We start from the raw sequence: 16,225 nt of genomic DNA, 5'->3' as shown, positions 1-16,225 counted from the left end.
AATGGTGTCAGAACTACAAATAATAATAATATATAATCAAATAATAAAATATCGAAGAGAATAAAACCAGGAACTGTTTAAACCATTAATATATATATATATATATATATATATATAATATAGTCTTAACTGTTACTTTTAATCAGTGCAATGCATCCTTGCAAAATAAATTACTAATTTCCTTCAAAAGAAAAGAAAAGAAACTACCTCATGAATGGTAACATGAAAAAAGTTTTAGATCTTTTAAGTTGTATACATTTGTGTATTCATTTATAATTCTGCAAATGGTTTCAAACTTTATATACAAGGAACATGTATGTCAGTCACTATGATGTAATGTAATAACATGTTTGGAAATACATCTTAAACTCTTGAAGCTGAGATCAGCTAATAACTTTGAATTATGAGTTAATATCAAAAGACTTGACATGAGAAATTTCAAAAGACAGCAGCAAGATTTGATATCAGCAAAGAACCCCTTAACTCATTATTAAGGATTTTAAGGAAATTCTCACACACACACACACAAAAGAAGAAAATTGGGCTTTTCATGTGGGAAGATGTTTGGCCATAAATCTGCTGAATTTGGCCTCAGGGGGACCGGCTCCAGAAATCTGGTCCAACAGCACACATGAGACCAAAACCACAACGTAAAGAAATGTGGGCGCCACTCGTCTTTATCTACTCAGCCTTTTCAAAGAGAATCAGAAAAATATATATATGACCAACATAAAAATTAAAAAAAACTAACCGTTTATAGTTATGGAAACTACTATAAAAGAGGCTAAATAACACAGTCACTCAGGCCGAAAACAAATGAGGACTGGAGAGACGGCATTTCACGGTTCAAACGCAAAACTGGGATTTATGGTTTGTGTAGTTTAATGAGCATTTCACAGCAGTAAACAAACACATTCAGTAGGGGACTTTACAGATGGAGTTCTGAAATTATACACATTGGGGCTTGAAGATGAACCCAGGTCTCATCTATTCACCTCTAATCTGCTAAATTGAGTCAAAAACACCGACTGGAATAGATGAGCCAAGAGCTGTAAACACATTTTCCAAAGCCCCTGATCTGCAGACTTCAAGCATGCACGATAAATCTGACATGAAATCATAATTATAAAAGCAATTAGCTGACCCTGTGCCGTTCGCCCTTGGATGTGACGGTGAAAATTCATACAGAGCCCCTTCAATGCGGCTTGGACAAGGTTGGTGGGGGGCGGGGGGCGGAAGAGTGCAACACAGCAACAATAAAACCGCAGGCCTTTCCTGTATCATTAACCACAAGCTCAGGACAAGACCTGTTGCCTGTTGCAACAACACTAAATAAACTTCCACATTTCACACAAACACAAGTGAGTTCCTCATCCATCTCTAAAATGCACATATGGTATAAACAAAATACTGCTTTCCACCAAAACAGTCCTGGTGCCAGTGCTCAGCTCGGACTTCAGCAAACAATATCATTTTTTTGTCAGCTAAATGTTGACATACTGTAACTAACACACGCACACGTCTGGTTTACTTTCTTTGTGAGGACTCTCCATAGGCATAATGTTTTTTTTATATATATTTATAAACACACATATATATATATTTTCCAAACCGCAACAAATGTCAGTCTCCCTTTTTTGCAGAATGCAATACATCCGCTCAACCAATCACAGCGCACAATTCCACACACTGTAAACGGTAACAGCCAATCACAGCACACCATTCCACGCACTCTAGACAGTGATTGCTGTATTTAATTTATAGCATTAACAAGATGACCTGCTGAATTCATTTTGGAAGCGATGACTGATGAATGTTTTTTAGTCCAGTGCCTGTATAGAAGATTAGTATTCACCAAGTTCAAAGGCTGTCATAAGTGGATAACTTTCATATTGATTCAATGGTTTATTGCATTTTGAGAACAAGAAACAAAAGTATCATGGATTTATTGCATTTTGGGGGGAAAATAATAAAATGTTATAATAAATCTTTGAAAATCATAACCTGGATAAGAATTTTTAATGTTATTATAACCTAAAGATGCTATTGCGTTTTGAAACCAAACACTTATTTTTTAAATATATAGATTTTTTATGTTCAGGGTAGGTAAGATTTCTTGTTTTTGAAAAAGTTTAAAAGACTCCATTCATTTTATTAAAAAATAAATAAATACAGTACAGTAAAAACTACGGTGATACACTTTTCAGGATTTTTTTGATGAATAGAAAGCATTTATTTGAAATTGAAATCTTTTGTGACATTGTAAATGTTTCTCAATTGGAATCGCATTAATGCGTCCTTGCTGAATAAAACCGTTAATTTCTTTCAAGAATCATACCGACCTCAAACTTTTAAAAGGTAGTGTATATTTACGTACATATTTTAATGCATAGCAATTTTTTTACACATAATATATTAGCTCTTTTTTCCCAGAAGGATTTTATACAAACATAAGGTAAATTTAACAAGGCTTTGGTGTGGACAGAATAATTTTTTCCAGCCAAAAACATTGGTGAAACTCTGGGAACAGGAAACAGACTGGGCACCGCACCTTAGGAAAATATGTTCCGCTACAGTGTGCTGCTTCAATCAACCCAGTCAGATGCTCAAGGCAGTCTCTCAGGAATGAGACACCTCTCATTGGCCCGCTCATCTCCACCTAGTGACCATCATCCCAAACAATCATGAAATATCTCTGTGGCCCGTGCCCCCACGCCAACCATAACTCTCCTTTACTGCAGACAGCTCCAATAAAGGATTACAATTACAATTAAAGTAATGAGCAAAGGGTGGGGAAAAAAGAGAAAAGTCCGAGGATGGATCCCCAGGCAAATTAAATTGCAGCACAGTTTGAAAGTGAGCACAGTATAAGTCTTTTGGGTTATTACTGGTTAACCACCCCTCATTCCCTCAATAATTAACTTCCAAGATTCATAATCAGGAAACCGAGAAATTGAAACAAAACACAAATGCTGTCCCAAAATGTCTACAGTGACCCACAGATCAAACCTCCCGGTGGATAACCTATTCCTTCTGCCATCTGTGTTATTTTACACGAATCCCTGTGAGGTGCAAGCATATTTCATAACCAAGATTCGAGCAACAGATGTGTTTCCAATGCCTGGAGCGCTAGAAGCAACAGCAAGGTGTTATGATATAAAGAAAATAATGATGTAAAGAGATGACCAATGCCACTGGCTATAATGTCAACACTGGCATCTCGTCAGGCAGACCCCAATCCCTAGGCTTTGGGGATGTTGTCTCTTTTTTTTCCAGCGTGGTGATGATAGCAGAGGGGCTCCGGAAATTCAGAGACTGCCGAGCCAAAACAGATCACTTCAAAGCGCCTTATTTAACGCTTGCTAAATTTTTCATCACAGTTGCTTAATGTCCTGGGGAAGGGAGCTTTTGAAGTTGCAGTGAGAGTGGGATGTTCTTCTGACAACTTTCCTTTTTTTTCCTCCTTTCACCTCCTCCCTCTGCTCCTGCATCCCTCGCTCTTTCCACAGGAGGCCAGTGATATTTGGGGCACACAGTGGAACCCCAGCGGGCAGAGCAAGGATGGGAGAGCATCCCATGGAGCCGGCAGTTACCATGCCAACACGCTGAGTGTTGCAGTCAATGGAGGTAGATCGCAGGAGGGTACCGCAAAACACCACTGGAGGGAAAGATATTTAACCTTTCACACACCTTTGAGGCAGAAAGCCCACCGCAGAAGTCTAAAAGGCAAACAATAGAGCTGACAAACACGGCTCTCTGACAGCCTGAGGTGATCTGGGGGGTTGATTTTTAACTCCTCCAAGCCTGGATATGTTTAAACCTTTGGCTTTTGTTGCTACGTTACTCAGTAGGGAATTTATGGGCATTCTGTGGTTTAATAATAAATGCTGAACAGGATTGCACAAAGGTGGAACATTTCAGGAAAGTTGCAGGAAATGTTCCAGAAGTTTTCTGGAGATTTTCCACCCCTTTGCAACCCAAATGGTGATATTCCTATATTTGGGACTTTCAGATGTAGACTGGGGGGAAAAAAGGAGGAGGAGGAAGAGGGAAAAGGGGAAGAGCAACAGATGGAGGAAAAGGACAGAGAAAAGGCAAAAAATGGAAAGGGAAAGGGAAAGGGAAAAAGAAATAGAACAGAAAGTAAATAAAAGGAATAGAAAGTAAAGATGAGGAAAAAGAAAAGGAAATAAAGAGGAAAATGTGCATGGGGAAAAAAAGAAAGGAAAAGGAAACTATAATGAAGGGAAGGGGAAATATAAAGGGAAAAGGCAAGAAAAATGCCTTGGTAAATGAACAGAAAAAGAGAAAAAAATGTAAGGAAAATGTAGAATCAAAGAAAAAAGAAAAAGGGCAAAGGCAGAGAGCAGAAAGTAATGAGAATGAAAGGAAAGGGAAATGTAAAGGGAAAAGAAAAAGAAAGTGAAATGGAAAGAAAAGAAAAGAACACAACTAAAGGAAATAAACAAGAAAAAGAAAAGATAAAAAATTAAAGGGAAGAGAATAGAAGAAATGGAAATGAAAAGAAAAGGAAAATGTACTGGACATGAAAACAGAAGTGAAAATGGAAAAAAAGGAAAACAAAAAAAAGGAAAGTGAAAAAGGAAAAGAACAGGAAGGAAAGGAAATGAGAAGAAGGGAAGGAAAATGAGAGAGTGGGCGGTTAAATGAAGAAAGGATGAAGTAGTGTGCAGTTTGTGGGAGATGGACAGGCCAGGAGGACAGTCCCTGAAGGCCACTGGTACTGGGTTTGACTGACAGGCCAGAGAGCAGCACAGGTTCAAACCTGCTCTGGCTCAGACTCCAGCCACCGAGGAGCGAGGAGCGAGGGCCGCCCATCCGGCGAGGTGAGTCAGAACCTGTTAACATGACTGGTGTCCCCAGCCTGACACCCCGGCACTCGCGCTCAGAGCTCCTTCCAGCCCTGCCACTATTCCCCTTCCGCTCATCCACATCAAATCCTTTCAGACACAGATTTCAATTATTCACCCCATCCAAATAATGCCTTGTGACATGAATTATCCAGAGCTGTAATAATCCACTTAACTGGGAAAGAGCAGCTCATCAAAACGAGAAAAGCAGAGGAAAAAAGGGGGACTTGTCAAGCAGTTAGAAAGCCAAGAAGTCTTAATAATCAACATTTTTCCCGCTGTTGAGGACAGTGCTTTGAGCATGGCTAGATATCATTCATAGCGGAAAATCACATCACACAAAACTGCACAATAGACTGCGTAATTGTCCAATGATAGTAAATGTGCCATAGATAATCCAAGAACTTCCTATTTTAAAGGCAATACAATATAGCGAGCAGTTCCACTACTGAGGATGGGTGAGGAATACTCCATTCATATCCAATGAACACAAAACGGTCTGCTAACAAATCTTCTATAATTGGTAATCAAATGTTTATTAAATAATCACATTCAATGCCATCTCTGACATGCCGAGAATTACATTCTATCAATAAAACATATATCATACGCTACTGTTTGGGTACGATTTTTTTATATTTCAGAAAACTTTAGTTTCTTATGCTCACCGCTGCATTTATACAATAAAAACTGTAAATGTATTAAATATTAATACAATTTAAACTAAATATTTTCTATTTTAATATTTTGGAATGTAATTTTCATTTGATGGTAAAGCTTGTTTTTTTAAGATGACATGCCTTCTGAAATCATTCTCATATGCCGATTCAAGAAAGAAAAAAAAAGTTGTCCTGCTTGGTTTTTTTTTTTTTGGAAATGGTGTTTTTTCTTTATTCTTTGATTAGTATAAAGTTCAAATAAACAGTATTTTTTTTTTAAGTGGGAATTTTTTTCCTGTAACTTTTGATCAGTTTAATGTGTAAATAGGCTTTTTTTTCTCTTTCTCAGAAAGGACACATTAAATCTCACTGAGCCCAAACATTTAAACAGTAGTACACCTAGAAACTCCAACAAGACTAATAAAGTAGTAAATTCTGTGTAAAATACAGAAACACACGAGTTATTGTTTTTACAAAAACAACAATATAATAAAGACAGAAATGACCAGGAAATGTGTAAATAACAGTAAGAACAGTACAATATAAAATAAATTAAAAATTGCTAACAATTCTGTTTTTGTATTTTTCTATTGCGTTAAAGAATGCAAACCAATATAATTCGAATATTATTTTTTTAAACTGATTCTACTCCTATAAAATCTCTGTCTAGAGTCACTCGTGCTAGTACAATCACTTACCAGCGCTTCTCTTGGAGGCGCGTCTTCTTTATCTGGAGCAGCGTTCTGAAACAAACCAGCAGCATTGTGTTACAGCGCCATCTAGTGGCAGAATTGATGACATACATGCGAGTCTGATGCAGTACAGTGCTGGACTCTAATGACAGAGAACCTAACCAGACAAAAGTATATAATCAACCAATAATCCCCCACCAAAAATGTACACTACATTTAAAAAAATTATTATTTTGTTTGTTATTTTAAATAAAATAAAACACTTAAGGTTGTATTAAATTCATTAAGTGACAGAATCTTTTTTATATTATTCTATTTCAAACAAATTCTGTTCTTTCAAATGTTTTATTCATCAAAGAACCCCAACATTTTCACAACATTTAATGGAAAAGCTTTAAAAAAAGACTGCTTTGCCATTACGGGAATAATAATAATAAAAATAGTTATTTCCAACAATATTCACAATATTATGGTTTTATTGTATTTTTTAAATAAATAAATGCACCCTTGGTGAGCATATGAGACTTTTGAAAACATTAAGAAGTCTTACCAATGCCAACATTTGAATGGTAGTGTACACAGCCCTCCTTTATCATTCAGAAATGAATCACAATAAATAGCTTCATCAAAGAGCATATTAAGGGCCTAAATGATAGGATCCGAGATAGGATCTACCTATAATAAGTCTGAGATAAACTGATGGCACACTGGTTAATTGTTTTTATGTCTCTTTGCCCATACAAAACTACAAACCCGATTCCAAAAAAGTTGGGACACTGTACAAATTGTATATAAAAAAAAAAGAGAATGCAATGATGTGGAAGTTTCAAATTTCAATATGTTATTCAGAATACGATATAGATGACATATCAAATGTTTCAACTGAGAAAATTAATAATTTTAAGGGAAAAATAAGTTGATTTTAAATTTCATGGCATCAGCACATCACTTTAAACGTCTGGGGACTGAGGAGACAAGTTGCTCAAGTTTAGGAATAGGAATGTTGTCCCATTCTTGTCTAAAACAGTCTTCTAGTTGCTCAAATGTCTTAGGTCTTCTTTGTTGCATCTTCCTCTTTATGATGCACCAAATGCAGTATGTGGTCTGGCATTGTCATGTTGGAAAATACAAAGTCTTCAGTGAAAGAGATGGTGTCTGGATGGGAGCATATTTTGTTCTAGAACTTTGATATTAGCGCTGGGTATCGATTCAGATGTTCCAGATCAATTCGATTTCGATTCACAAGCTCTCAAATCGATTTGATTTTGATTCTTGATTCGATTTTCTATACTTGATTTTCGATTCAAGTCAATGAATATAGATTTAATACAAATACTATATGTATAAAAAAGAACAGTGAACATAAGTTTACAATTGGGTAATTAATAAAAAGAAATTAAGAGCCACAAACCTGTAAATTAAACTCTATTATTTTAGGTACACTTGGGTACATTAAAACTGAATCCATCTCTAATTTTCAAATGCATACAATTATGTTAAGTAAATACAAGTTTGATGCAAGATGAAAAATGCTTTGTTCTGCTTTGTGATGATTATTTGTGCCAAAGTGCGCGCTTGTATGTGTGTGTGTTCAGCATATGGTGGGCCGCATTTGAATTTGTGACAGGCCGCGCGTGGGTTGAGAACCACTGCTTTAAGCACTGAATGAATGAATGACAGGTTCGTTGGTAACATCGCACAAGGTAAATAAGAGGGTGACATCTAGTGGAGATGATTTGTAATTACATTAACGCTAATCTTACGTTCAATGTCTGCGGAAATAAATATGGAAAAAAATCAATTCATGGCCTATGAGAATCGATTTTGAATCGACCACATTTTAAAAAATGATTAATCGAAAAATCGATTTTCAGCCCAGCCCTATTGGATATACCTTTCAGCATTGATGGTCCCTTTCCAGATGTGTAAGCTGCCCATGCCACACACACTCATGCAACCCCATACCATCAGAGATGCAGGCTTCTGAACCGAGCGCTGATAACAACTTAGGTTGTCCTTGTCCTCTTTAGTCCGGATGACATGGCATCCCAGTTTTCCAAAAAGAACTCAAATTTTGATTAGTCTGACCACAGAACAGATTTCGACTTTGCCACAGTCCATTTTAAATGAGCCTTGGCCCAGAAAAAACGCCTGCGCTTTTGGATCATGTTTAGATATGGCTTCTTTTTTGACCTATAGAGTTTTAGCCGGCAATGGCGAATGGCACGGTGGACTGTGTTCACCGACAATATTTTCTGGAAGTATTCCTGAGCCCATGTTGTGATTTCCATTACAGTAGCATTCCTGTATGTGATGCAGTGCCATCTAAGGGCCCGAAGATCACAGGCATCCAGTATGGTCTTGACCCTTACGCACAGAGATTGTTCCAGACTCTCTGAATCTTTGGATGATATTATGTACTGTAGATGTTGATTAATTCAAACTCTTTGCAATTTTTCTCTGAGAAACTCCCTTCTGATATTGCTCCACTATTTTTCGCCACAGCATTGGGGGAATTGGTGATCCTCTGCCTAACTTGACTTCTGAGAGACACTGCCACTCTGAGAGGCTCTTCCCAATTGACCTAATAAGTTGCAAATTGGTTCTCCAGCTGTTCCATATATGTACATTTAACATTTCTGGCTTATTATTGCCACCTGTCCCAACTTTTTTGGAATGTGTAGCTTTTGTGAAATCCAAAATGAGCCAATATTAGGCATGACATGTCAAAATGTCTCACTTTCAACATTTGATAAGTTATCTATATTCTATTGTCTTCTGAAAGTAACATTGGGCTAAGCATCAGGCTCAAGGACACAATAGAAACAATTTATCCATTTTTAATATATTATATAGAAAGTTACATTTTTTTTTTTCAACAAGGCTGCATTTGTTTGATCCAAACCAGAGAAATATTACAATCATTAAAATAGTGTAATTATTTAATTATTTAATGTAATTTTTCTATATTTTAATATATTTTATATTTATGTAATAGCAAAGCTCTAATTTCAGTGTCTAGACTCCAGCAACTGCTATGTAAGAGCTGCAGACTAAAGGCATCTTGTTACTCTCAGAAACAGAGCAAATATCATCAGACTGAACTTCTTATCTAGGCTGGTTAAACACACTCTAACAAACGGCAACACTTGAAACATTCTAAAGTTGGCAATAGATTAAGTACGATAAGAATTATTTTCACACTGCACCAACACACACTTCAGAATACAGGCCATGCATCCTCTACATACTTCCAAAAAACTAATTAAAAATAAGCATCTTAAACAGTCATAAAATTCATATATTTAAAATGCAAGTATTTATGACAAATGTTTCCATTACAGTATTTAATAGAGAAAAATGTACAGAAATAATAATGCAATATTCACATCCTAACCTTAAAAACGAGACATTTGATTAATTAAGCACACAGACTGAAACAAATAATAGACATTTTCTGATACTTATTCAGTCAAGACTGCAATTAAAATAAATGTGTTTACATACATTGATGTTTTTTTTTTATTATTGATTTTGCATCACCCCTAAATATGTTTAAGTATCAAATCTCTAACAAAACTTTAGGTTTTGAACAACATGAAGGTGACACACTGTTCATTTTTGGGTGAACTTTCCCTTTAATTCGTTGCTGATACATTGCATAAATAATACTTACATGTCGGCTGTAAACAGATCAAATTGGGTTCATTACTGAGACAGATGAGCACATGGAGGCATGAATGTGTCATGACTCATGAGTCATGTTTTTAGGTCAACGACCCCTGACTGCACATTACTAAATTGTCCATTTAGCGCTTGTCTAATTTTACAGAGACTGACACATTGATATCTGCAGTGAAATGTCCCGTATGCGCTATTCTCTGTGCTTGCAGCTGTCACACACACATCTGTCTAACTGCATAAGATGAGACAGTGAACAGGGCGCTAGCAAATCAGCTAAAACTTTTCCAAAACAACATGGTGCAGCCGGATTATGACCTTTTCAATAATTAAAGCGTGCCAAATTGTGCATTTACTATGCAGGTCCACATCCAAACAATCAGAATGCGTGTTGTTTAACAGATGAATGTTATTAACTACCTGGTTTTGGTGGTCAGGTTGGTCCGGAGATGCCATCTTCTCAGAGCGGTTAGCCAGAAGGCTAAGGACGTTGACGCTTCAGCGGTGCTCGATTACTTTAGTCTGAACTAGTTATATGAAGTCCGAGTCATTTGCATTGATCGGTTCTTTTGAACTGTTTCTTATCAAAGAATGAGATCAAATAAGTGAATGAGTGCTCAGTCCGCCTTTGTGAATCGGTTCAATCAATTCATTTGAAAGATTTGAATCAAAAGAACGATTCATTCACATCTCCAAGGCCAGCGAGCTATTACCGATTCGATTTCGAGCTGCACGTTTCCAAACGCGGAAGCCGAAATGTGTTTATTTTCAATTTCTTTGTGAGACAGTTTTAGACAGATAGTGACGGTATTACGTTTCATGTGAGTTATCAGGTTTCAGACACAAAAATAATATCCAAGAACAACGTGTGAAGCTTTGAAGATACTGACTTATGAACTTTAAACTTCGACTATTATTATGGCCGAATTAAAAGCGTGTAAAGTGTGTAACATTAGCCGAGAGAAGCATTATGGACTGGCGGTGACCTCTCTGGATCAGCTCAGAATAAAAGGTGTGTTTTAAAAGAAAGACGTTTTCAACCTGAACTGAGTAAATAGCCATTTCAGATAAAATTATTAAATAGATTGGTTATGTTTCAAATTTTAAACAGTGGTCATTTAAGTAGGCATAATTAAAAATATATATACATTAGAGTCAATTTTTAAATAATTGTAGAACTTAAAGATGACTATAGATCAATTATATTAGTTATATTAGTGGTAATAATAATAAATGTGGTAAAAATAAGTAATAATAATAAAAATAATAATAAACGAATATATATATATATATATATATATATATATATATATATATATATATATATATATATATATATATATGTGTGTGTGTGTGTGTGTTTGGAATTTATTCAGGATTGTTTAATCTCTCTCTCTCTCTCTCTCTCTCTCTCTCTCTCTCGCTAAAAGTTGACAGTTGATCCTATGCTCTATTTGTCATTTCTCTTCTCCTCTGTCACTCTCAGGTGGCGAGGCTCTTGGGTTCAGTCCCAGTGCATCAGTCTCAGTGGTGCTAGAAGATGATGGTACTATTGTGGAAGATGAGGCTTACTTCATGTGTCTGCCAGCAAATACAAAATTCATGCTGTTGCATGCCAACGAAATATGGATGCATCAAGGTGAAATATAAAAAATATATAAAATTGATTTATTTATTTATATTTGTTCAGCATGTTTACTAATCTAAACGGGTCTATTTTGTCTGGTTGATGAAGGGACAGCACAGCCTTGCAGAAAGTGCACTGTTCTGGAGGTAGATGGGAAAGACACAGTTGATGGGTTTGAATCTTGGCGCAGTTTGGCAGAACAGCTCAGGCAGGACCTGGCCAGTATTATCCTCATGTCCGAGGCAGATCTACAGGTCTGTGTGATTCTGGCTTAGTGGCTTTTTATTTTATTTTGCGATTATATCTGACTATTTTAATTTACATGTATGATTATAGTGTGTAAACAGCCAGTGTTGTACTGTGGTTTTTAGAGAATAATTGGATGAATTTGTGTTACAGAGTTTGATTGATGTGCCGTGCTCAGATCTGGCTGCAGCGTTGGACTTCTCACAGCAGAAAACCCAGGTCCTACAGGACACGCTGCAGACAATGCTGGACCGCAGGGAAGAAGAGAGACAGTCCAAAGAGTTACTGAGGCTCTATTTAAAAGCCATGGAGCGAGAAGGCACATGGGACCCACAAGAAGAAAGTAGGAATATATTTCAAATACCAGCAATACAAGAAAAATTCCTTAGTAAAGTGACAAGTTATTTAATGGAATAGTTCCATACTTTCTTTTCTTTATAGAACTTTAAAAAAAAAAAATATTTATCACATTTCTTGCTCATCAATTGATCCTCTTTTAGTAAATGGGTGCCGTCAGATTGAAAGTTCAAACAGCTGATAAAAACATCACAATAATCCAAAAGTGATCCACACAATTACAATCCATCAGCATGTCTGTAAGAAATAAATTCACCATTAAGGCATTTTAACTTTAAAACCATAGTTTCTTACAAGAATACCGGCCTGTAATTAAGAAAAAAAGTTTCAGACAGTGAAAAAGTCCATCCCCTGTTGTTATCTCATAAAATACACCAACATATTTGTTTAGAACCATTTTGGTTTGTGCTTATTTCTCTCCAGATTTAAATGAGAAGTCTATTTTTAATGTATAAAGCAGTTTTATGGATAGAACACTCCTATTTTACCCAGTAGCAACAGTTTAAAGTTAAAAATATCTTAATAATACATTTGTTTATAACAAACATGCAGCTTTTAAATTCACAAGAAGTTAATTGGTGAGCTGGAGTTGTGTGGATTACTGGATTATTTTGATGTTTTTATCATTACCTCATTCTGACGGCACCCATTCACTGCAGAGGATCCATTGATGAGCAAGTGATGTAATTGCATAAAGTTATTCAAATCTGTTTGATAAGGAAACAAATTTATCTACATCTTGGTTGGCCTCAGGGCATGTACATTTTTAGCAAATTTTAATTTTTTGGTGAACTATTCCTTTAATGTTGCTTTGACTCTGCTCCCACTAGATGGCATCGCAGAGCCATTTCTAAGTTCTAAGTTTATTTTATTAGTACTTGGTGGAATGAAGAAAAGGAGCAGCTTGGATGATCAACAGCTTATCTGTTGCTGTGACAGGCCTAATCTTTCCAGTGCTTTCAGGATGTTAACCACTGTCATTGCTGCAGGTGCTAGACTGGATGAGACAGATGGGGTGCAGGTGGAGGCCGCAGCAGGGTTCAGCTCCACAACGCTGATGCTCCTGAAGGACAAAAAATACCCAGAGACCAGACTGTCCAATGAAGAGCTACAGGTATGACTTCTGACAGTGTTATAAATCCTCCCACAATTTCTTAAGAAGAGAGTAAAAACGAAGCATTTTAATTCTTAGTGGAATTCAATATGAACGTCATTCAAAGTCTGTTCTACCTTCCTATAATACAACATTTAATACAGAAAATAATAAAAAAATTAAAAAATAATAATTTATATATATATATATATATATATATATATATATATATATATATATATATATATATATATATATATATATATAATGTATTGTAAAACCCTAAAAGCTTATTACATTATATTATAAAAAAGTAAATGTATTATAAAAACAGGTTTATTTTTGCGTTTTGGTTAAGAGCATATGGTTTAGTACTATTGTCTCATATGGGTGTATTTTTTATGCAGATGGTGACGGAGCGTGGAGTGAAGGTCATGATGGAGGTGTTGGGCTGGGACGGTGAAAGGACATCAGCACTGGTCCAGGCATGTGAAAGTGAGCTCAGTAAACGCCTGCAGCGAGTTCAAGCCCTGCAATCCCTCAGTGCTCAAAATCAGTCTGCTTCACAACCACACACTGAGAGAGAGACGCGAGCCAAACGCAAAAAACACACACACTGACAACCCTTTATATTTGTGGACTGCTTCGTTACATTCCATATTTAAAAATATTTTATGCAAACAGTGTTTTTCCGATTTTTGGATAGTCATTGTTTTGATAATAGTATAGCGTATAAAAATGCCAACGCATAATACAAGTGGTTATGTTTGTAAACAAGGAAAACATACACACTGGTGCTCATTTTGATTTAGATTTCTTTATCTGTTGCCTGTAAAGTCGAGCTTTCATTCGGGGCATCTTATACTGTGTCATTTAAAAGTTAATTAGTGAAAGAAAAAAATTAAAAAAGCAAGTTTATGTTTTAGGGAAAATGTAATGTTGTAATTACAGTACTTCAGAAAGGAGGTAAATGGTTCATTATTGATTGTACCAGATACCTGTAGTATATGCTGGCAGATATGAATTTTAATACCTATTAGAAGCATTTAATGATATTCCTTAAAGTAATGTATTACCATTGTATTACAAGGTTCCCTTAATGTGTCAAATTGGAAATGTTAGCAATCTAGCCCGTGGGCTGCAGTTAATTTATTTATTTTTTTCTGTGAAACTTTTTGCAGCACTTGTTGAAACTTCAAATGATACAAAATAATATTTTTAGACTAAAAAGATTTTGACATTTAATTTTAGGCATTAATATAAATTGAGTTACATAATTGATTGGAAAAAAATATTTCAGCTTGTCAGGAAGTATTGAGTATGGTAATGTATGTAGATCAAACTTCAATATGTTAATAAACTAATGAAGAGGCCTCTTGGTCTGTTCCTTTTCACCATTGTCTTGTTAAAACCTGTTAAAACCATCTATTTCTGTGCAGATGTAGTTCTACCTTGTGTTGTAATGAGCATGTGTATGCGTTGATTGGTGTTGGGTGGGTTTGTGAAGCCAGTCTTAGTGCTGTTTTGTGGCTGTGATGTACTATTGATTTGAATTTTTGAATTGTGACCATTGTTAGACTATATGCTAATGATCAGAATATCACTTCAACAGGATGTAAAGGTGTTCCTGGGGAATTCATTAGACTGGTATTACGTATGCAGTCCCCAACTAAATGTTCTAGTAATAGGCTTCCTGTCTTGAAATCCTTAACAGATGATTTTACTATTTTTTTCCCCTCAGTATTAAAACAGTCATGTCTTTATTCTGATCATGTTTACCTTATAATTTTGATAGGTAAGTAATTATTACGGACTTATTTTTCTGTTATTAATAATGTGCATGGGAAGTATTAGGAATTAAGTAGCGAGTTTAAATGCTCTTGTTAAGGAACCTTTTAATTAGCTGTCTGTGATTGTTGGTATAATGTCAGTGAGCCGGATCAATGCGTGACACTGCGACCACCTTGTCCTCACATCACTGAGCTCTGACCACCAGAAGCAAGCAAATCAACTGTGAATTATGTACTCTCTAGCAGACAAGCGTGACCACAGCTTCAACCAGGGTCTGTTGTTGCGTGATGGATTGGCTGTGTCATGCGGGGCAGAACCCCAACGCATTGATCATTCACTGACTCTTGGAAGCATACTGAGATCTACAGGTTGAAGATTGTCTAAAATAAAAGAAATTACAGAATGAGCTGTTGTTAAGTATATATTTGATTCTATTTTATTAAATCCTATACTGTTTTGTAGTTGATGCACAGATTTCTAAGGCCTGTAAAGAAAAATGTCCACCTTCAGGTTAACGTACATCACTTTTTTGCTGTTAAATCTTCAATACTTTGTATACGGTTACTAATATTTCAAGATGAACATTTACTGAATTGACACAACTTGGGTTGAAATGATTAAACATCCCTTTAAAGCTGCTTTGACACAATCAGTATGGTATGAAGCGCTATTCAAATAAAGGTGACTTGATTATCCATACATTATTTTTGTAGAAAAATCATCAGGCCCTAAATATTTGTCCCTCAAATATGAATGGTACTATATGTTTTGCCCCCCACAAATAAAACTAAAGACCTCAACTAAAAGCATATTATTCGGAGATATAAAGTGACAACATTTATTTATATGCATTTTATGCAAGTAGTCTTGTTATGTGGTTATAAAAATCGCATTAATTTCCATTACAAGCCATCACAATTTTTATTATTTTATTTTTTTCATGTGAGCTACATTCTCATTATATCATACAATATGGGCCTGATGTATCAACTATGATACAAAACATAAAACACTTATATTAACTGTATTTTATATCTGAACTGTTCCTTTTTTAATTATTATTCTAATATATTTACATAATGACTATTACAGTATATATTGCAATCAGGCTTTAAATCCCAAGCAATAGTAATCGTGATGCTTGTCTGAACCACCACTGTTGTTTTTGTTTAGGAATGTATTAAATAATAAATGCTGGTATGAGATGT

General features: G+C 35.6%; 2 protein-coding genes across 2 annotated transcripts in view; one reads left to right on the top strand and one right to left on the bottom strand.

Moving 5' to 3' along the window:
- Window positions 1-10,437, bottom strand: part of pex14 (peroxisomal biogenesis factor 14) — a 68,960-nt gene extending 58,523 nt beyond the window's left edge. The window contains exons 1-2 of the mRNA XM_052540517.1: window positions 10,324-10,437; window positions 6,229-6,273 (exon numbers count right to left, since the gene is read on the bottom strand). Of these exons, the coding sequence (XP_052396477.1) occupies window positions 6,229-6,273; window positions 10,324-10,359 (81 nt within the window). The 5' untranslated portion in view covers window positions 10,360-10,437. The remainder of the gene's footprint in view (window positions 1-6,228; window positions 6,274-10,323) is intronic.
- A 156-nt stretch (window positions 10,438-10,593) lies between these two features.
- dffa (DNA fragmentation factor, alpha polypeptide) lies at window positions 10,594-15,423 on the top strand. Its single transcript, XM_052540518.1, has 6 exons — window positions 10,594-10,915; window positions 11,390-11,542; window positions 11,639-11,784; window positions 11,930-12,119; window positions 13,123-13,247; window positions 13,634-15,423. Exons 1-6 carry the CDS (start codon window positions 10,822-10,824, stop codon window positions 13,844-13,846), a joined length of 921 nt encoding a protein of 306 aa, XP_052396478.1. The 5' UTR covers window positions 10,594-10,821; the 3' UTR covers window positions 13,847-15,423.
- Window positions 15,424-16,225: the final 802 nt, after the last annotated feature.

Source organism: Carassius gibelio, chromosome A23, assembly GCF_023724105.1.
Source record: "Carassius gibelio isolate Cgi1373 ecotype wild population from Czech Republic chromosome A23, carGib1.2-hapl.c, whole genome shotgun sequence".
NCBI lineage: Eukaryota > Metazoa > Chordata > Actinopteri > Cypriniformes > Cyprinidae > Carassius > Carassius gibelio.
Note: the sequence above shows the minus strand (reverse complement) of the source record. Positions and strands in the feature narration are given on the sequence as shown.